The 22,201-nt window shown below is 39.3% G+C and overlaps 1 protein-coding gene across 1 annotated transcript in view; it reads left to right on the top strand.

Annotated features, from left to right (window-relative positions):
* The first annotated feature begins 7,408 nt into the window (after positions 1 to 7,408).
* IFT88 (intraflagellar transport 88) overlaps positions 7,409 to 22,201 on the top strand; it is a 38,582-nt gene continuing 23,789 nt past the window's right edge. Inside the window, exons 1-15 of the mRNA XM_026035054.1 lie at positions 7,409 to 7,445; positions 7,983 to 8,078; positions 9,034 to 9,096; positions 9,806 to 9,862; positions 10,456 to 10,509; positions 11,307 to 11,370; positions 11,447 to 11,516; positions 12,734 to 12,824; positions 13,664 to 13,768; positions 14,196 to 14,298; positions 14,970 to 15,084; positions 15,183 to 15,414; positions 16,984 to 17,054; positions 17,519 to 17,605; positions 19,962 to 20,061. Coding sequence (XP_025890839.1) covers positions 7,989 to 8,078; positions 9,034 to 9,096; positions 9,806 to 9,862; positions 10,456 to 10,509; positions 11,307 to 11,370; positions 11,447 to 11,516; positions 12,734 to 12,824; positions 13,664 to 13,768; positions 14,196 to 14,298; positions 14,970 to 15,084; positions 15,183 to 15,414; positions 16,984 to 17,054; positions 17,519 to 17,605; positions 19,962 to 20,061 — 1,302 coding nt within the window. The 5' untranslated portion in view covers positions 7,409 to 7,445; positions 7,983 to 7,988. The remainder of the gene's footprint in view (positions 7,446 to 7,982; positions 8,079 to 9,033; positions 9,097 to 9,805; positions 9,863 to 10,455; positions 10,510 to 11,306; positions 11,371 to 11,446; positions 11,517 to 12,733; positions 12,825 to 13,663; positions 13,769 to 14,195; positions 14,299 to 14,969; positions 15,085 to 15,182; positions 15,415 to 16,983; positions 17,055 to 17,518; positions 17,606 to 19,961; positions 20,062 to 22,201) is intronic.

The following is a 22,201-nucleotide window of genomic DNA, read 5'->3' as shown; positions in this document are numbered from 1 at the left end:
TGGCCCCGTTGAGGTGGCCCCGTTGAGGAGACTGCACTGAGGTGGTCCCGTTGAGGTGGCCATGCTGAGGTGGCCCCGTTGAGGTGGCCCCGTTGAGGGGACTGCACTGAGGTGGTCCCGTTGCGGTGGCCTCGTTGAGGTGGCCATGCTGAGGTGGCCCCGTTGAGGAGACTGTACTGAGGTGGCCCCGTTGAGGTGGCCCCGTTGAGGTGGCCCTGTTGAGGTGGCCATGCTGAGGTGGCCATGCTGAGGTGGCCCTGTTGAGGAGGCCCCGTTGAGAAGGCTGCGCCGAGGTGGCCCCGTTGAGGTGGCCCCATTGAGGAGACTGCACTGAGGTGGTCCCGTTGAGGTGGCCATACTGAGATGGCTCTGTTGAGGAGGTCATGCTGAGATGGCCCCTTTGAGGTGGCCCTGTTGAGGAGACCGCACTGAGGTGGTCCCRTTGAGGTGGTCGTGCTRAGGTGGCCCTGTTGAGGAGGCCCCTTTGAGGAGGCCATGCTGCGGTGGCCCCGTTGAGGAGGCTGCCCTGAAGTGGCCCCGTTGAGGTGGCCGTATTGAGATGGCCCTGTTGAGGAGGTCATGCTGAGATGACCYCTTTGAGGTGGCCTTGCTGACATGRCCTTGTTCAGGTGGCCCTGTTGAGGAGACTGCACTGAGGTGGTCCTGTTGAGGTGGCCATGCTTAGGTGGCCATGTTGAGGTAGCCCCATTGAGGAGACCGTGCCAAGGAAGGCCTGTTGAGGTGTCCCCGTTGAGGAGGCCATGCTGAGGTGGCCATGCTGAGATGGCCTTGTTGAGGTGACCCTGTGGAAGAGACTGTGATGAGGTGGTCGCCCTGAGGTGGCTGCACTGAGGGGGCCCCGTTGAGSTGGCCCCATTGAGGAGGCCATGCTGAGACAGCTCTGTTGAGGTGACTGTGCTGAGGTAGCACCTTTGAGGTGGCCCTGTTGAGGTGGTTGCACTGAGACAACCCTGCTGAGGTGGCCCTGTTGAGGAGGCTGTGCTGAGACGGCCCCGTTGAGGTGAGGTGGTCCCATTGAGGTGGCCACACTGAGGTGGCCGYGGGTGATTCCCAGAGAAACCTCAACACCCGTGAGGGCCTGTGGGACTTGACATCTAGAGCCTTCTGTGGAGAAGCAAACATCATCCCATCTCATCTCACTTTGCCTGGAAAAGTTCCACAATATGGTAAATCCSATTGCTCTCCCTTTCTCCATGAGGATACAGAGGAATTCCAAAGTAAAGCTCCCAACTCAAATAAGAAATTGTGAAAAAAATGTGACTGTATAAAGGTCAACATATTTCATTAAGCTGCTCTGCAGTACCTGTTGTTCCTCATAGAGTGCTGCACTACTTTTTTTGTTTTTTCCTAATTCTGAGTAGTTTCTAGATCTTTAATCTTATCCTGGATATTCCTGAAAAGAAACAAAAGTTCATATTTTAAAATGAATACTTGTTATCAAAGATTCTATAACTGAACTATTAGTATAGCTGAGAAACATTTTTATTCTAGGTTTTCTTGTGTTTCTGGCTTTCAGTAAAATACTTATTTCATAGCCACTCATAAAAAAGTATACTGAATCTTTGGTTATTTTTTTCCCCGTTTTCCAAGAAAAAAAGAAGGGCCTGTTATGTGTCCATTCCCTCACCAATGCTTTGCTAATTTCAACAACACTTAACAAAGAGCTAGAGATCTCAAAAATACTGAATTCCTGATGGTTTCATGAACACCARCCATGGTGCTGTGGATAGAAAACCAAACTACCACCTTAGCTTCACAACCTTAACCCACRCAGTCGCCACACACGTGACCACCACACACGTGACCTACCAGCAGTTAAGAAAMGTAGGTGGAGCCAACAAGGAGACAGAAGAATGGGACAGCAATGTGCAGGATCGCAGGATTTGCTAGTTCTGCTGCTAACTCACTTAGGCTACCAAAGAAAGCATTATTTTGCGATGCATCAAATACCAGTTTTGTTCCTCTGAAGAATAATTCAAAACAGCATTGCATGTATTATGAACACGAAGTAAATTTAGTCAAAGCATAATTGAAGCAATGGATACCTCATTTTTGGTATGATTTTTTTACTTAAAAAAAGTCTCTAGARTGTAAACTTTATTTCTTCTAGGCTTAGGAAATATGGTTTTAAGAACAAAGTCACCACTGTTCGTAAGTTCTTATCAGTAATCTCACTCTGATCTTCTGAGATGTGTTTTTATAACTGCAGTCCTCCTCAGAACTACTAGGCTTTCAGAGACAAAAAAAAAAAGTTGGGACTTTTTGACCCTTTGTTGGGACAAAATCCCAACAAACTGATTCATTAGAAATAAGGCCTTGGCTAAGCAGTTGCTACAAGGGTTTGAAATCCCATCACTGTTGTGGAAATAGCAATTACCAGGCCTTTAAGTTCTATTGGTGACCAAGAGGGTAGTGAAATCTGAACCATCTTATCATCATCAATATAGCAGTAGCAACAACATGACTGCATTAGTTATTTCATTAGAGTATCACAGMACCACAGGAGGGTTGACGTTGGAAGGGACCGCTAGAGATCAACCAGTTCAACCTCCTGCTCCAGCAGRGACACCCAGAGCACGGGGCACAGGGTGGCAGCCAGGCGGCTTTGGAAGATCTCCAGAGAAGGAGACTCCACAGCCTCCCTGGGCAGCCTGCTCCAGGGCTCTGGCACCCTCACAGTCAGGAAGTTCTTCCTCACATGGAGATGGAACTTCCTGTGTTTTATGGTAGACATGTTCCCCACYGTTTCTGATGACCTAAAGCAATAGAGTCTCAATTGCTAATGAAAGAGCAGATCAGAAGAAGTTGTGAAAAAGAGGTTTGCAGGAAGAAGGAATATAGAGAATTAGCTTCTCAAAACTGTAGGTCAAGTGAAGGAAAACAAGAAATTATTAAAACAAACAAACAAAAAAAAAGTGGATGACAGAGACTCACTCTTCCCTCTCCTGCAACTCCTGTGTCAAGGGTAGAAACATTAAGCCAAGAACTCCCAAACTTTRTAACATTCTGGGCTTCATTAGGGAAAGAAAAGTGGGATTCACACCGTCAACAGAAGAGGCCCAAGTAAAGTAAATATGCACTCACCGGCCTATATAATCTTCTAACAAGTCCAACAGCAGCCAGAGTAGACTTGGCTTGTCTTGTTGGGAACTGCAAAGTTGACTCCTCCATGGCTTGGGTCTCCATGTCCACCCACCCACGTGAGCAGGTGAGACCTGCTATTGGCTGGGGAGAGGAGGAGGATCCAGGGCAAGGGGAGGAGCAGGGCCCTATAAAAGAGTCTGGTTTGGCCAAAAGGGAATTGCCAGTGTTTCCGGCGAGTGGCAGGAAGGGGACGTGGGAAGGAGCTGTGAATGTGGGGCCCCTTGCAGGCAATGCAAGAATCTCGTGTTCCAGAAATACAAAATATTCTTGCCACTGCTCTTGGCATGGGATGAAAACAGAGGCATAGTTCAYCTTTGTTAAATATTAAATGTAAAATATTGTTTTAATAGGTTACTTGCTCACCAGAGCAATCCAAAAGTACATCTTGGATGTAAAAGACTATGGTCCATTGCTGCTGATGTTAAATTACTGTTTAAAAAACACAATGGGTTCAAATATGGTGGCATTTAATTTAGTATAATAACTTCTGTTTTGTGAAGTTGAAGCTAATAGTTTGCATAATGCAATTATAACTAGCAGTTACAATCCTGCTGCATTTACAACTAGGATTTGAATTACATCCAGAAGCCTGCACAGTTTATTCAGATAGTCATTCACAGTACAAATGACCTCATGAATATATTACCAATATTACTGAAAATGATGATTCTTCTCAAAGAAGCTCTCTGCAGGAATTAATACATACATGCTCATAAAATAGATATTACAAGCACTAGGCAAAAATATGATTTAGCAAAAGTGGATGAAATTATATATTTTAGTATTTGAAATACCTCTTAAGAAGACAGAAGTGCCRGTTGTAAATGCCTTTCAAACCCACACTACAACATGTGATTCTTACCTTTTGTTATATGGTATTTAAATGACTTATCTGTCTTAATAGAGAGTAGATTGTGAATTAGAACAGAATTATTCTATTTTCCCTCCTTAGAGCTGTTTAGAAATAGCTGTTTTTGGAAACTTTCTCCATTTTTTTGGAGAAACTGGAAAAAGATTATAATACCTACATTGGTCATCCTTTTGGTAACAAAGTAACATGCCATAGTTAACTGTTAGTGTTGATGAAATAAATAAGCCCACAGTATCAAGATTGTTACATAAATCAGTACCAAAATAATAACCAGTTGGAATCTGAAATTTCGAGTAGAGATTTTTAATTTGAAACCTTTTTTTAAGTTAATTGCTGTTCAAATAAATTGAATAAGCGTTACCATTAATTGCCATGAAACTTTTAAAATTTTAGCTAAAAAAGAAATAACTATTTGAAAAGTTAAGTATTGAAAAGTCTTTAATCACCTTCTCTGGAGATCTTCCAAAGCCGCCTGGCTGCCACCCTGTGCCCCATGCTCTGGGTGTCCCTGCTGGAGCAGGGGGTTGCACTGGGTGATCTCTCGAGCTCCCTTCCAACCTCAACCCTCCTGTGGTTCTGTGATTTTAATATTATTTTTCCCCCTCAGCAATCTTTTAGAGGTATGTTGAGATGATCTRTTCATTTCAAGAGGAATATTGTTAAATGCAGCTTCACCACCCCTGGAGATAAGCTGAAGTGTCTTTGCATGACACTGCAAAACTTCTGAATACTTCATCAGTCCAAAATTCAATACTAGAAAATTACTCACTCTTCAAAGTTTTTAAGGGAGCATTATTTTTTTATAATCCAGACCATATTATAAAACATACTAGGGGCTTATAAAACAAGCAGTTAAACTGAAAGGGTAAGGTACACGTGATCCCTGACCATGACAAGCGGACTGTGGCCAGTAACACCCGAAACCAACTCAGTAGCTGCTGGAACAGCTTGAGGCCCTGCTTACACCATGCTTTGAAAGATAAGGAAAATTMTCCTGTAAAAGAGTACAGTTTCAAGTATCCTTGTTAAGTCTCCAGTTAAAATAACCCAGCCACTGCATTAGATAATTTTCATTTTTCCAAACAATTTCCAGTGTGGTTTGGGAGCTAAGCACAGCCAGGGGCCATTCCCCATAACTGTTTTCAGTGTGTCCACCCATATTTTGGAGGGTTAGAGAGTTTGATAACATGAAAATGGTCAGTATTATCGTCATAAAACTGACATAATATTGTCATAATGCTGGCACTGTATTGTTTGTGAGGATAGACAGATGCACTGACTCCTTGGCATGGCCCCCTTCCTTCCAGTGCCCCAAATAATTGGATTGAAATATTGAAATGTGTTCCACACCACTATACGCAAGTCCTGGATGTGAAGAGATTGGGTACCAGAGCTAGGGCTCTTGCCCTGTTATGGATCTCCTCCTTCAGTCTGAATGTGTCTGAGAACACAGACAACCTAAAGCCATAGGCTTAAATTTACATGAGGGATCACAGGCAGAAAATAAGAAATAAACATGTATGGGGAGAGAGAGAGAGAGAGAGAGAGAGAGCGAGCGCTTTGCTGAAACTTATCGTTTACAACAGACAATTAATCTTAAAAATTTTCCCAGCTAGAGTATGTTACTCTGCAAAATACTTGTTAGGAAAGATTTCTACGTGGAGAGAATAGTCAAGCATTAGAACAGGCTGCCCAAGGAAGTGGTAGAGTCACCRTCCTCGGCAGTGTTAAAGAAATGTRTAGATGGTGGCTTAAGGACATGGTTTAACAGGCATGGTAGGGATGGGCTTGTTGACCTTGAAGGTCTTTTCCAACCATAATGATTCTATGATTCCAGAAATGTCAGGTATAATATTTTATGTCTAAAAGTGTCAGGTCTAAAGTTCAGTGTGAAAGTGGTTCATGCATGGAACCTGAACAAGTTAATATAAGAGGTGATAATGTGTTAATATGATTTTGTTGTCTCTGCTTCTCTTGTTGGGAGCTGGAGGAAGGAGACCTTTCACTCATATCCTCTGGTCTTTATCTCTTACGAAAGGACTTTGAAGCAGCAGCAAGAAGGTGAGTAGCAGAAAGCCTTGACCTTGCATAACACTCATAAAATGTGATCATACAAAGGGTATTCTGAGTCAGTTAACACCATGCAGCAGTTTTATAGTTTTCTTATGCATAGAGCAATGGGGACAGCTTGCAATTGGGCCCAGAAAGCTCTTCTCTTTCTCMAAAATAATAGAGAGCTCTGAGATCTCTCCTCTCTTCTGCTTTTTTTTCCTCCTAGCTATGGATCACTGCAGCGTGCAATGACTTGCTAATCAGCTGGAGAACCTGCCCCTAACACTCAGCCAAGAAAAAGCAGTAAAAATGGTAGAATAATTGAGATTGTTGAATCATCTTCTTTGAAGAATTTGTGAGGGTTGGTTKGTTTGTTTTTAGCACAGCTTAAGAGATTATGGCAGGTGAAAATCTTCACTCATTTTTGGGTGGGGAGGCTTGGAGTTTTGAGAGATTCCTCAGTTTRTGTGACCACTGGTCCCTGGGACTCCAGATGATGCTGTTGAGCACACATTGCTCTAGTTWTGGATTATCTTTTGGAAAGATGAGGAAAGCACCGGGAGAAGCAACTATTGTTTCTACTTCCCCCATACAACGTATTGTTTAATGCACACAGGCTCCCACCTTGGGAACGTTTAACCTAACCCAGAAAATGTATCTGTTGACAAGAATAAGTGTACGTACAAATGTTTGTGGGATCGGGTCAGAGCAAGTCTTAGAACGATCAAAAAGAAGTCAAATTCATTTCCCGTAGGGGTTTTTGTCTCAGTTTTTGTCTGAAAGGGGATYTGGAGGTTTGGGGAATTTGTGCCAGTCGCCGCCATTAGCGAGGCTTTGGGGATGGCAGAATTCTGTGGCTGTTTAATTTTAGAAGCTTTGTGGCTGTTTAATGTTAGAAACCGTGTGCAGGTTGACGTTTTATTTGCCCCGAGACTGCGCTACGCCCAGGCGGACAGCCCTGCCGTAGGGAGCTGGCGGCGCCGCCTACGTGAGGGCAAAGGCTTCATGGGCCGCTCTGCGCATGCGCCCTCGCGGTGCGCATGCTCAGGGGGCAGCCAAGCTCTTGTATCCTAGTAACCAGGCGCGGGGCATTAGGGGATTGCGTTGCTAGGTGCTCTGCTTGGCAACGCGGGCGGGACCRGGACGAGGCTGCGGGGCCGGGCCCGGGACCAAGCGGCCTCCCCCCCATCCCCGCACMGGGCCGTGGTGCGGGAGGGAGGTGGGTGAGCGGGGGCAGCCCGCGAGACGGGGCAGGGCGGCGGGCTGGTGTCGGAGCCTTGCTCGGTGGCTCCAGCGAGGAAGAGGCCGCAGTGTGAGTGTGACCCGTGCTAGACATCCCAAGTACCTCTGGAGAAAGGTGCTGAAAATCAAGCAACTTTAATTCCAGCTTTTTAAAGCACTGCTTAAGCGGATCTGACAGACTTATGTGAAGAATTTTACAAAGAGAGAAGGAGGGTTTGGTGCTACAAGTGATACTTTTTGTTGGACTGCCATGGCCTAAGTAAAAAAAACAGCAAACTTTATGCAGGAACTTGCTCAAATCTGAATTATCTGAGAATATAAAAGCACTGTTCAGAATAGAGAAATTACTTACAGTGATCATTTGGTTGTAATGATGAGTATGTTTAAAACTGCTGTTAAAAGTTTATCATGACAAAGGTGTAGGTGCCTGGCAGCCTGATCCTATGGAATGGTGCCATTTAATAGCAATGTACTTTCAGTAAAATCCTAGCTTTTTTGAGTATTTATGTTTTCTTAATATCAAGGACAGCTAATGTAAACTAAAATTGAAGCATTTTTGAATTTATAAACTTTATTGTTATCTATATTTTACATTTTTAAAGCATATGTAATAATACAGAGATAATAATAGGAATGTTGAATATTTTTTCAGATAAAAATGATGCAGAATGTGCACCTGGCTCCAGAAGCTGATGAAGATGATCTTTATTCTGGATACAATGATTATAATCCCACCTTTGACACAGAGGTAAAGTATTTGCTGTTTCCCCTTACCCTGGTAATACGATTAGTTTTTAAATACAAGATAAGAATATGTAGCTGTACTTGCATGCAAGTATACTGCTGCTTTTAGGTCTTTTTTTTTCTTCATTTAGCAAGAAATACATCAAGTTTTCAGGACATAAATATGAAATACATAAGCCCCAGAGGGTTGCACTGCTGCTCAAGGAGACCTGGGCAGGCTGGAGAGTAGGGCAGAGGGAGCCTCATGAAATTCATAAAAATCAAGTGCAGGGACCTGCTACTAAGGAGAAATAACCCCAGGCACCAGGACAGATTAGGGGTTGACCTGCTGGARAGCAGCTCCAGAGAGAGGGACCTGGGAGTCCTGGTTGACACCAAGTTAACCATGAGGCAGCAGTGCACTTGTGGCCGAGAAGGCCAATGGGATCCTGGCTGCATCAGGAGGATGTTGCCAGCAGGTCAAGGGAGGGGATCCTGCCCCTCTGCTCAGCTCTGGTGAGGCYGCACCTGGAGTATTGGGGGCAGTTCTGGGCTCCCCAGTACTTGTCTTGACTGTGAGGGTGACTGAGCCCATAAACATGTTGGCCAAAGAAGCTGGGAAGTCTCCTGCTCTGGAGATCTTCAAAATGCACCTGGACATGATCCTGTGCCACATGCTCTAGGTGACCGTGTGTGTGCAGGGGGGTTGGACTAGATGATCTCCAGAGGTCCCATCCAACATCAGCCATTATGAAACTCGGTGAAAGAGATTGGCCAAATAATGTAATTACTTATTTGCAGTATAACCTATTGTTTARGTTATAGGTTAGGTTAGGTTCAAGTCAAATATTTTGCAGAATGCTTACCTCTTACCAGTCTCTTTTCATAGTACTCCCTATGTTTTGGAATTKTAACTTTGGGTGCTGCATTTTATGGAGGTAGAGGATTATTTGGTTTATTTCTTTTTCTTTTTTTTTCAGGATTTAGAAAATGACGAAGCTTTTCAGCAGGCAGTGAAAACAAGTCACGGTAGAAGACCTCCTGTAAGTGTGTTTAAATACGTAAAAGTTCTCTGGAGTTCTAGCTCTAGGCTTTAATTTCTCTAGGCTTGAGCATTTCTTGTCATCTTTTTTTTTTTTTTGTTGTCTACTGCTAATGTGCAACATGCTAACAAGCTTTATATGAAAAATAAGTAGAAAACAAGCAGAGCACAACTTTTATTAAGCTCTGAAGTTAGGCTAGCAAGGAATTTTGTCAAAAAATATATTCTTGTTTGAGCAAGTCAGTTGCTCAAACAAGAAGGCCGATTAAAGAGCAAAAAGAGGTTCTAAAAGGACTTTGTGTTTAATATTCTTTTCATAGAGGTGCTAGTCTTGGCAGATAATCTTAATGATAAGGAACTAGAAAGTCTGAATTACAAAATAGCATTTGCTTGTCTTATGKTTTTTTTCCCTCCATTTTCACATTCATTTGCTGCAACTCAAATCTTACATATTTTTTTTTCAGGAGAAATATAAAGTTAGCATGTGCACATTACTTTCAATATATATCTTTGTGCCTAAAGAAGGGCTGGAACTGTTCTGGTAAATGTTGCTTATTCAAACAACAATGTGGTTCTATGATGATGTGCTTTTCTATAGCAATATGTAATCACTGTTATTTATGGAGTTCACTTTATAGTAATTAGTTTTTTTCTGTAGTCTAATAACACACATGATGGCTTTTTCTTTTTCTCTCTCCTTTTTGACTCAGATGACAGCCAAAATTCCAGGTACATCAGCTTCAAGACCTGGAGCTACTGCATTAGGGGTAAGGTTTTGTTTGATGTTGTATTCTTAAAGACAGTGAGGTGTTTGCCCTAAATATAAGCAGAATTAAGCCTTTGCATGAAATGATCTACTTTTATCATAGCATTTACAGCCAGTAAATTACATTTATTGTTCAGTTCAAGTGCATGACTCTGCTTTTGGGTCAAGACACGGTTATTGTAGAATTTACCTCAAATCTAATTAAAAATATGTTAATGCTAGTTTTTAATCTTATGTCAGCTATACTCAGAATCTTATTGCAGGGTGGTTTATTTTGTGTGTGTAATTTACTTGTTWATTTTTTAAAATAATAATTCAATGATTTAAATTACTAAAATGCAATACTTTAAAAAAGTCTTCAAAGTTAAATTATAGAATTATAAAAATAGTATTCGTGAATTTGCATTAACTGAACTCCCTGAGAAATTTTTTAAAAATTGAAAAAACAACTATATTGAACATTTATAATGGGAATTCTACTGTCATCTTCTGTGAGCAAAAGATTGGGCCTTAAAACTCAGTGGTGAAAAGTCTTATAAACTTGTAGTGCTTTATGAACAGTAGATTTAATTGAGTTACTTTTTGTTTTGATAGTCAAAGGCACCGTTGACTTCATCTATGGGAAGACCCRTGACAGGGGCTGTACAGGTGAAGATTTTAATATTTACATTTTATCTGGACTCAGAGTGATGATGTTTTCTGACAGTTTTGGATATTTTTAATACAAATATTTTTTAAAAATTGCTAAACCCACTGTCTATTCCTCTGTATTGACGCAGATGGGAATCAGGATTGTTATTTAAATTGTCATGGGRTGGGATCTCGTGTTGGGAGGAATTGTCTGGTAATAAGAACAAATTTTCACTTTATTTGTGCCACTTCTGGCTTAGATCAGGTAAAACATTCTGATCCATAATTTCATAGAATTCTCAAACTGTGCTGTCAGTGAAAAGAAGAAAATAACAAAAGAAACACCACAAAATTCTGATTTCTGAAGGTCAGACAGTAAGATGTAGAGACAGGCAGAGTCAGACATTAAGATTTCTGAAAGTCAGAAAGACAGACAGTAAGATGCAGTGCACTGCAGTTCTGAAGACCAACCATTCCTGAAAAGAATGCCTAAAAATGACAGAAAAATGCAAAATATAAGTTAATATTAGAAACAAAGCACAGTAACAAATGTATTTGCGTGTGCAGGAAAAACAAAATGATTTAATTCTTCTGAATGTATATAAGACTTATCCATTATATTATCAGGTCTTCCACATAATGTAGGCACTCCTATTTTGTAGACAGATACGTAAAACATTTGAGATAAGAACTGGTCAATTTGTCAAGGTGTTAATAAGCTTTTCCTTATATTTAAATGTTTTGTAATATCTAATTGATACTGTTCACAAAATATCCTTTTAGGAACTTCAATATTTCTTTCCTTTTGCTTTAAGGATGGGGTTGCTCGACCAATGACTGCAGTTCATGCTGCAGGTTACACTAAAGCATCTACGAGAGGTAGGATTTGTAAAAATCACCAGCTGCAGTAAGAAGATACTCTTTCCCAATTTTCACAACTTTGTAATTTTTGCAGGTTCTTTATTTGATCCCCTTGGCCAAGCCAAGGGTCCTGCTCCTCCTTTGGAAATGAAAAATCAAGACAGGTATGTAAATATATTTTTTTTGTTTTTTCAGTTTTGTGTTAAATGATTTCAAAGTTTTAACAGCAAGAAAATACAATTTCCAGCAGAGTTTAATAGTATACAGGCAGTCGTGAAGCATTGGGGGGGCAAACTGTATTTTTGTGGAATAAGGAATGGATATATATTCACATGGTTAATTGACAACCCGGAGTAGTTGCATTGATTTTTGAGGAGAAACTGATTTCAGTTGCTTCTAATGCTCACTGTAGCTCAGCCATCTGTATGCAGTTGCTGCTCTACAGATGCTGTGTGTTGTAGAGCAGAGGTATGGAAGAATGTTTGGCAGGGAGGAAMCGCAGTGATCCATGCAGTCCATATATGGAAGGGGTGTTAGAGAATTTGCCTTCTTTTGCTACTTGTTTACCATCTGGCTTTAACACCTGTGYAAAACTTAAAAATTTCATAACCTCAGTTTTACAGGCTGCTGTAAATGTTAGGGAATTGGCTAAGAAATCCCTAGACTTTACAGAAAGGTAATATTCCTCAAATGCCAGAGGAATAGAGAATACCACTGAACTGAATGGTTATTTAACTGAAGGAAAAAGAATAGGTGAACTGCAAGTTTTGATTACAATCTATGTATGCAAACTATCTTTTGAGGTAAAACATTCAAGTGGTGGTCAGTAATAGGACAAGAAGCAATGGGTGCAAGCTGAAACACAGGAGGTTCCATCTSCAGGTGAGGAAGGACTTCCAGACTGTGAGGGTGCCAGAGCCCTGGAAGAGGCTGCCCAGGGAGGYTGTGGAGTCTCCTTCTCTGGAGATCTTCCMAAGCCGCCTGGCTGCCACCCTGTGCCCYGTGCTCTGGGTGTCCCTGCTGGAGCAGGGGGCATTAGACTGGATCATCTCCAGAGGTCCCTTCCAGCCTCAACCATTCTGTGATTATTTCTCTTCAACAAACTGAGTCTGTGAAATGTGCACATCTGTCTTTTTTCTTATAAGAGAATTTATGTTCTCTTAAGTCTTGGTGTCTAAACTGAAAGTGCAAATATATCCTTGCAGGATCTGTTGTGTGTGTAGCTCTGCATTATGTTTCCTTTCATAGGAAAGCTGGTCACTTGCCATACGTTATGATATATTACGCTCCTGTGTTATTTTATTAAGACCAGCCTGTGTAAAAATGCGTTGTTTGCAGTTCCTTGTATAAACCAACATTTCTACTATTGCTTTTATTTTAGTCCAGAAGAGAAGATTAGGCAGTTAGAAAAAAAAGTGAATGAACTTGTTGAAGAAAGCTGCATTGCCAACAGCTCTGGAGACCTGAAATTGGTAATTTTTCTGAATTTCATATTTCTTCTGGCATTGTTATGGGAAGCACAATTTGCATAGATAGATAATTCAAACTGACGTTTTATAGAATCATTTCCAGGTATTAAAGGTTGGACTAGATCCTACTGAGTTTTCTCTAGGCTATTTGTGTTAATCGGACAAATCCAACAGAATATCTGTTTTTCTGCAGAATATGTTGAAGTTATTAATACACTGTGTTCAAACAAACAAGCAAGACCGCAAGCTGGAGTCGCCTTCTGTCATATATACTATCTTATGAAATGTTTCATTCCTGTAGCAGCTGGATGGCCACCTCACGTAGTAGCCCTTTCTTCTTTGACTGTTCTTGTAGGTCACTCAGGGCTCATACTGCACTTAAAGACCTACAGCTCTACTCACAGTGCGRGTCTTGATGCCAACCAGCAGAATATTATGGCAAATCATAATCTTGCAGTTGCTCATATTGCACATGCCACTTGTCCTTGTTTATTTATCTATCTGTAATTTCTGCACATTATAAGATTAATAGGTTAATCCTCGTAGGGTCATAATTGATAATACGTGCACACACACACGTGTATATATATAAAGTATTTGTACCATGTGAGCGAGCAAATAAAATAGCACAGCTTGGTATACTGGATATATATACTGTATGTCTGCTTCTTGTTAATTACTCTCTGTCGTTTGTAGAACTACTTTCTAGACCTTCTGTACAGTATGTATATCTTAAGAAAATGGACATAAATATATTATTTTCATACTTATTTTGAATGTGTTACTGTGGTCTGGGGTTAGTGAAGTCCAAGGTGTTGCTAAATTACAGTATTTTATTTAAGGCTCTGGAAAAAGCCAAAGAGGCTGGAAGAAAGGAAAGAGTGTTAGTGAGACAGCGTGAACAAACTGCCTCTCCAGAGAGCATCAACTTAGATSTCACCTACACAGTAAGTGCTTAGAAATCTCAGGGAGTGACATCTGAGTGATTGCTGAGTGTGCATGTAACACTCTTCAATGTTCCAGGCCAGCTATACCCTACTGAAAAAAAAATTAAGTAATGGGAATGACTTCTTGAAGTTACAAAATTAGGATTGGAAAAATCCATTTATATCATACAATAACTGTGATTAATTTTCTTTGTCAATCATAGGACTTATTCAGTCTTAATGGTAGTTATCTAGGTAAAAAAGTAAAAGAATTAGCTAAAATAAGTTGATTTGGGGCATGTTTTCTCTTTCAATATACAAAAGCGACGAACCATAAAAAAGTACAGCTTTTATCTGTTTTAAGGTTAAAAATAACTTATTTTGTTATTTATTCAATTATAGATTCTTACATGTGCAAGAAAATAAGGTGATCTTATATATTCTTTAGGTTCTTTTCAACCTGGCCAGTCAGTATGCCGCTAATGAAATGTATGCTGAAGCACTGAATACGTATCAAGTTATAGTGAAAAATAAGATGTTCAACAACGGAGGTACTGCTGCATTCCAAACAGGATTAAAAGGGACAGTCCAACCTTCATAATAAATATGTTGTGTGACTGGTGCCAACTTGCGGAGATCTCTGCTCCTGTGTCTGTCTCAGAATGGGTGACAGATGCARTGTCTGCCTTATGGCTGAGTGTGGTTTGGCTTGCCAAGTAACTCATAAGTCTCTTCTTTCCCTAAGCTAAGCATAAAGCCAAATACAGCATTTTCCCATGCAGCCTATATTGTTACCTGCTCCAGTACTAATTTGTCTTTTTTGACTCATCATTCTACTTCTGAAAGTTTCTTTTAATATTTGCACGTCTTTGAGACTCATATAGAGCCCTCTTCTCACAGCTGTTTCTTTGCAGTTGCCTGGCTGTAGGGCACCATAAAACATCTCTACCTCATCCCTAAATTTCTAACCAAACCCAGTTATATGCCTTATATTGTTGGTTCTGTTCTAAGTTTCATTACTACTTTAACTGCTTATGGATGAAAGTTGGCAAGGGGTAGTTCTGTGCAGTGCTATTTTGTTATTTTTTAAAAMGACGAATGTTATCCTGAAATAGAGACAAGAATACTAAGAAGTTTTTCTACTCTGTCACTTGAAAATAAAATTTTTAAAAATCTGTAACTATAATTTAAAAGACCATAACTCATTGACTTCTTGTGATAGGTAGACTGAAGGTGAACATGGGAAATATATATTTAAAGCAAAGGAACTATTCCAAAGCTATCAAATTCTACCGTATGGCTCTAGACCAGATTCCTAGTGTCCACAAAGAGATGAGGTGAGCTTATATTCTAGGTGTGATTCTGAGATGCACATTTTGGATATAGTATGTTTTGATAGTTAAAATCATAATCTAATGCTGATTTCTTTATTTAGGATTAAAATCATGCAGAATATTGGAGTTGCATTTATTAAAACTGGTCAATACCTTGATGCCATTTCTTCATTTGAACATACCATGAGTATGTCACCAAACCTGAAGGCGGGCTTCAACCTGGTCCTGTGTTGTTTTGCTGTTGGGGACAGTGAGCAGATGAAAAAAGCCTTCCAGAAACTGATTTCAGTTCCTTTGGAGGTGGATTATGATGACAAATACATTTCACCAAATGTAAGTTTGAGCAAAACAAACTGTATTTGTATTGTAAGTGAGGAGAAAGGGAGAGAGACGTTAAATGTCTGGGCTATGCAGTGTGTGTAAATTCATGTACCTAATCTGGGTTTACTTATCTAGCTAATTCATTGTTTTGCATGTTTATTTTATATAAAAGCTATATAATAAGAATGGGCCAACTGATGAGTGAATTATGCAAGTTATCTACAACGAATGCTAAAATACCTTCAATATTGTAGCWTATACTACAAAAAGAAGAAAAGAAAAGGAGGGGGGGGAAGGAGGTGCAGATTTTGCAGAAGTTTAACTTACTGGAATTTGTTGGAAGCTGGACTTCCTTTGAAAAAGGGTAAGTCTAGAGTGCCTCTTAAAAAGCCCTTCTGTAGAAAATGAAGGCACATCCTTTATGTGTGAAATGTTTTTCCAAACCCGAAATCTTTTCTGGTGATGCAAAGCTTCCATTTTCAGTTTTAAAGATCAGTGATATGTCATCTTTAGCTGTTCCATCCTAGCATAAATCAACAAAGGTTTTAATATATATTTATAAAKGTATATATAACATTTTTATATATGTGTTAGATGTTTTATATATGTGCATATATTATGTTTATATGTCCATATGTATTCATATGTGTATGTAGAATTAGGTAGAAAATATATGCGAGATCATATATAAATATACATGAGGAGTTAAATAGATGAGAAATAYGAGGATTTTTATAACTCCTATTTGCTATAGTAATTTCACATAAGAAAATTAGAATTGATTTGGGGCAGAAATCTCTCTCATAAAAGGCTCTTCCAAGAAGCTAGATAAAGTTAACAAGTCACTGTAGTGTAATTTAAGTAACAGTAAAGATCATTAAACACTAGAAGACTTAATCAAAGGTTATGTAAGATTATTCAATGGAAGAAAAGCTTTAGATTGTGGTGGGTGTCCTATCCAAGGATGTGTTATAGTTATTCCAGGATTCCAAGTTCTGTTTTCTGTTATGAAAAGCTCAGACTAAAAATTGTTAAATATCTTTCTGGTCTCTTTTATATGAATTTTTGATCTATCGCCCACAAATGAATAACAGGTGGGTACCCAACCAAACTGCATTAGTTCTTTAGACACAGTATGTGGGATAAAACACAAGAAGATGATTGTATGAATTATTGTAACTGCAAGTAATACTCATCTGCTGAATACAACTGCAGCTCAGCAAGTGTGTAAGCTTATTCTTATTTTTAWGTACATGAGTGCTCTCATGGGTAATTCATAGACTTCCCAATCTTAATTGGCAATTCGATATAATAATGTTAACTAAACAGTAATTACCAGGTAACAACAATCCTGTCAGATATGCTCACATGCATGAACAGAAAAACTGGATGAAAGTAGTTGTAACAGGAAATTTTAGATTTTGTAGTTAGAATTAGAACTACTTAAAATAGAAGCTTTTTGAAATGTAGAAGTAAATAACTGCTATTATCAACTATGTAATTTGCATCAATTTGTGTTTATAGTAGTATTGTCTATAGATTTTTTTTTTAATGTATGCTGCTGTTTTGTTCCCCCTCCAGGATGATCCACATACAAATTTACTGATTGAAGCCATAAAAAATGACAGATTAAGACAAATGGAACGTGAGAGGTAATGTTGTAGCCTGTACTTTTTTTGGCTGCAATGCCATGGATTTCAGTCCCTGAAGTGTTAACAGTCTTCTCCTTCTCCCGTGTTCMCAGTTCTTGTTATGAAAGTAATGCTTAGAAAAGAGCACACTGGGAGAGATCACTGGGTTTAGTGTCCTCAGTTGCAAGCAACCATAARCAAGGGGTTAATCAAAAGGATAAATAGCAGATGTTCTATGTGCTATGAGCTATGTTGCTTAAAACTTGCAGCTTTATTTAATGCAACTACACTGTGCAGTGAAAAGAAAAAARAAGAAACAGAGCCTTACTGAGAGAATTATCAAGATACAGGGCAGTAGCAGGACAGTGCCTAACCTGAATCCTCAGTAGCACCCCGGGTGCAGGAGGATGCAAGAAAAAGATCTGGTTAATTTTTCACACRCATGTTTTTGAAAGAGTGACATTTTTCTGTTGTTGTGTTTTAAGGAAATCCATGGCCGAGGAATACATCATGACAGCTGCTAAACTCATTGCACCTGTAATTGAAACATCTTTTGCTGCGGGCTATGACTGGTAAGAGTCAGATGGGGCTTTATTTATTTATTTCTTCCACAGTGCCCTGCGGAATATCAAAACAAATAGAATACATATTGTGTTTAAAATGAATTCCATTGCATCACTGAAACACAACAGCTAATCATACGTTTCTGAGTTGCTCTGTTTTGGCACAAGGAGAGCTTCTTCARGTATTTATTCAAGAGCTTTTCAAAGTCTCAATGGACAGACCCTGTACATAACACAAAGATCTCCCCTCTTCATTTTAAGTTATAAAAGACTGTAAGAAATCTTGGGGGGTCCTAAGAAAATGACGTTATTCCAAAGAGTCATTATATAAAGCAACAGGTATGGAAATACTATTAGAAAAGTTTTTGTAAACTTTATGCATCTCCTATTTCTTACTTTTATTTCTTTCTTGTATTTATACAGGACTGTACAGGGCTGATAATGCAGCTTAATGATTTGATTTTTCTTTCTAGTTTAGGTATTTTTTTTGAGTTTACAGCTTATGTATCCTTAGCTTTAAGGTTTTTATTTGATTATTTGGTTTTTACTTTTCCATTATAATATTTTTTTTTMCTTTTTTTGACTGGATATGTTTTCAAGATTTGCAGGGCCTATGATTACAATATTGATAAAGATACTTATACTGAAATTAAATCCTCTGTCACACTGAAGACATGTTTGATCTGCCAGAGCCCCCAAGGTGGTGGTTAGTGATTTAATAATAGCTATAATGCTGTCATTTCACTACCTTTGCCATAATTACTTGTCAGAATGTAATTTGAAAACTAGCTTACCTCTTTATAACTTACCCACCTGAGCGAGGCAAATTTATTTCCCCTTGATTTTTGATCAAGAAAAACAAACAAGGTTCATTTATTTCATTTATCTTGTCATATCTATTTCTGGGTGCTATTCACAAAGTAAGTGCCATGAAGTAAAAGCCAAGCTGTCAAAACTTTTTGGCTAATTAAACAGCTTCTGATGAGAAGGATAAGATTGCCTTGTGCATTTCGGGCCTGATTTACTTTCCACTGTTCCTCAGTGAGGTATTCAAGCCCTGCAAAGAAATTGTAAATCCTTGAATTTCTTAACTTGTTACTGAGAGTTCTCAAAATAGGATAACATCTTGGTTCTGTTTTGCCATATTCCATAGGTAATAGAGGGATAATTTAGATCTGTTGGCGTTTTCTATTTAAAACATGTTATCAGTAAGAGCTGAAAAGTGCTTCTGCAGATTTCTTTTATTATGGATATGTTTGTAGCATTTTTTTAATATAACTTCTGCCCATGTGATGATTGGGCCTCATAGAGAGCTAGTGCACATGCCAAACCAGTTACAAAAGCTGTCAATTTGTTAAATTCTTGTTAACAAATTAGACAACTATTAGGAGAAAATAAAGAGGATTTCACTTCCTCAAGTGATGAGGCAATCTAAAATACACCACATCAAACCCTGAAAGATAATGTCTGTAAATAAACATCTGCAGGGTCTGCTGTGTCCTGTCCTGCCTTCATTTTACAAGAGTCCGCAAGCCAGGAATAACCAGAGAGCCCTGCAGGAGTAGCAGAAAGAGCTTTATTATTATCACTTTTTTATGTAGCTCAGGGGCTGGACCCAGGCAGTCTCTTGCTTTGTTGATGGTTTATGGTTTTCAAAGTATCATTTGCAGACAGAAAACAGGTTTGAAGAATGAACTAAATAGATCTTGTCCAAAGCAAAAGGCTTGGAAAATGGTCTGAATGGGTTTCCCCAGAAAACCTTGCAGTAGTAGAAGGTAAAGTTTTATGTAAAGCCTCCATATTCATTTATTATTGCAAAATTTAAAAAATCTGCATTTTTATTTTGCAGTGTATACTACAAAACACATTTCTGTATGATATCTCTAATTCATATATCATTATCTGTTAGTATTTTCAAAGCACGTGTCATTATCCAGAGGTCAAGCAATGTGCCCTGAGCTCTGTGACATTTTGCTGTATTAAATCTTACAGAAATGTAAAGAAAAAAATAGTGGGAAAAAAAAAACAGAAAAGAACCAAGATTCTAAAGCTAAATGTAGATTATTTCACCCAGCMTTTATTCAGGTCTATATCTGATATCAGTATTAGAAAGGTTGCTTAGTGATGGAAAATTGTGCGATTTAAGCAGCTGAGTGACAAACAAGAGCTGAGACAGTATTATTTTGGTATGTTGTWGGAATATATTCTTTTAAAAATACTTTTAATTAGTGGAAGTGTTTTATACTCATGAAAGAAGGACCAGCTAAGAATAATTCATTTTAGACAACTAATTGGCAGCAAAATGTTTAACAACGTGGCATTTACACAGGTATATTTTGTTTATCTTTGTGTATTTCTMTTGCAGGTGTGTTGAAGCAGTAAAAGCTTCTCAGTATGTAGAGTTAGCCAATGACCTGGAAATTAATAAAGCAACTACATATTTGAAGCAAAAGGATTTTAACCAGGTATAGTATCTTTTCACATTATTATTATTTTTAATATTGTATTGACAGAGACATCTTATGCAGTAGCAGCATATTTTTCATCAAAGGTAAGAATGATTTATGCAAGTGTAATGTATATATTGTATTGATGTTGGTCATCTGAAGTGAGATAACTTTTACTTAAACGATTTTTTTTTCTTTTTTGCCACAGAAGTTGTAGTGAATGCAGTTCAATTCAGTTTCAGATTAAAACATCTGAATACAGTTATCTGCACTGGTTATCCAAGTGTGCATTACAGTTAATGGACATGTAGGCAGTCAGTGCAGTCAGTGGGGGCTGGAAAGCAGGACAGCWAATCAGCCAGAAGGTGTTTATTTTCTCTCAGATATGTTACCAAAACCATGTGCAAATGAATTTCATATATATTGCTATTGTTCATGTTATGGCACTCTTAGTGTTCCCTGAGTACTACAACATACCGTCAAGTGCTACAATCTTACCTGGAACTTTCGTCATCCTTTCTGTATTTCCACTGAGATACAAACTGGAACTAAATTAGGTAAATGTGCACAGTGCCTTGCAAAGCTCAGCATCTTTCCTTTCCCCCAAGGAAAACCCTTGTTCCTCGATGGATGAGAAGAGGTAGGAGGAAACACCATTAATGAAAAGATATTATAGCTTTTTGATCCTGAATATATATTAATAGATGAGGGAGGGCACTGAAAAGAAACAGCATCAGCACTTCCAAGTAGTAGTATAGCTTGGTGCTCAAAATTCATTACTTGGCAGAAGTTCAGAAGATAGATCTACTGAGTCCCTGTTGTTTGAAGTTTTAAGCAACTGATAAAAAGCAAAAGTATTTTAACAAGCCATAGTAAAGGTAGGATTGAAAATGTTAACACAGTAAAATTATTTGTAAGAAGAAAGAGTTTAAAAGTGCAAATGCCTCCCAATCTTGGATTTCGCCGTGAGTTCAGTAAGTTGAAGACAGAGAAAAATGAGAAGTAGTGGCATAGAGGTGCATCCTTTTCCTCCATTGATGGCCAATATCGTTTTATCATGGATAAAATGTAGAAAAASTTATTTTAGTTGTACATTTGAAGAAATTTAATTCATATAGTATCACTTAAAAGGTTACTGTAGTGTTTTTATCCTACTTGTGCTTCCTATTTAAATGTCTTTTTTGTTATATTTTTAAATATGCATGTGAATTAACTAAGATTTAAGTAAAGACTATGTGTGTGAATTTATGTAGATGAGGGACCATCCTGCAACTCGCCTTCCAATCCCAGTAGAAAGTAACTTCTGCCAGTAAATTTCATGATCAACTCTCTTGAAAAAAGGCTTGGTTCAAAAAGTGTGCAAGTTGGAAAACTGCTTCATCTGAACAAAAAGCARCTCAAATATTTGACAGGATTTGCTCAGTCTGCTTCTGACAAGTKGTTTGCAATGCATTCGCTGATAGGATGGTGAATAAATCAGAAGTTAAGCTTCTGGGTTTGCATGAGTGGTAAGAAGTGAGAGAGATGGTATACAGCAAAACTGCAGCTGAAGGTGAACTCCTCTGTCATCTTCTAAGGTCCCTCACCTTCACACAGCTTGGTGGGATGCAGGCAGGGCCATCTCCTTGATTTAAGCTTCCYTCCTCTCTTGAGGGACCTGGACAGGCTGGAGAGTTGGGCAGAGAGGAACCTCATGAGGTTCAATAAGGACAAGTTCAGGGTCCTGCACCTGGGGAGGAATAAGCCCAGGCACCAGGACAGATTAGGGGTTGACCTGCTGGAAAGCAGCTCTAGAGAGAGGGACCTGGGAGTCCTGGTTGACACCAAGTTAACCATGAGGCAGCAGTGCCCTGGTGGCCAAGGAGGCCAATGGGATCCTGGCTGCATGAGGAGGATGTTGCCAGCAGGTGGAGGGAGGGGATCCTGCCCTTTGCTCAGCTCTGGTGAGGCCGCACCTGGAGTATTGGGGGCAGTTCTGGGCTCCCCCAGACTTGTCTCCAGGACAAGAGGAATGTGGAGCTTCTTGAGAGGGTCCAGCAGAGAGTAACAAAGATGATGAAGGGACTGGAGCATCTATCGTAGGAGGAGAGACTGAGTGAGTTGGGCCTGTTTAGCCTGGACACGAGAAGGCTGAGAGGGGATCTGATCAATATGTATA

Source organism: Nothoprocta perdicaria, unplaced genomic scaffold (genome assembly GCF_003342845.1).
Source record: "Nothoprocta perdicaria isolate Ctin4 unplaced genomic scaffold, notPer1 scaffold_155, whole genome shotgun sequence".
Lineage (NCBI taxonomy): Eukaryota > Metazoa > Chordata > Aves > Tinamiformes > Tinamidae > Nothoprocta > Nothoprocta perdicaria.
Note: the sequence above shows the minus strand (reverse complement) of the source record. Positions and strands in the feature narration are given on the sequence as shown.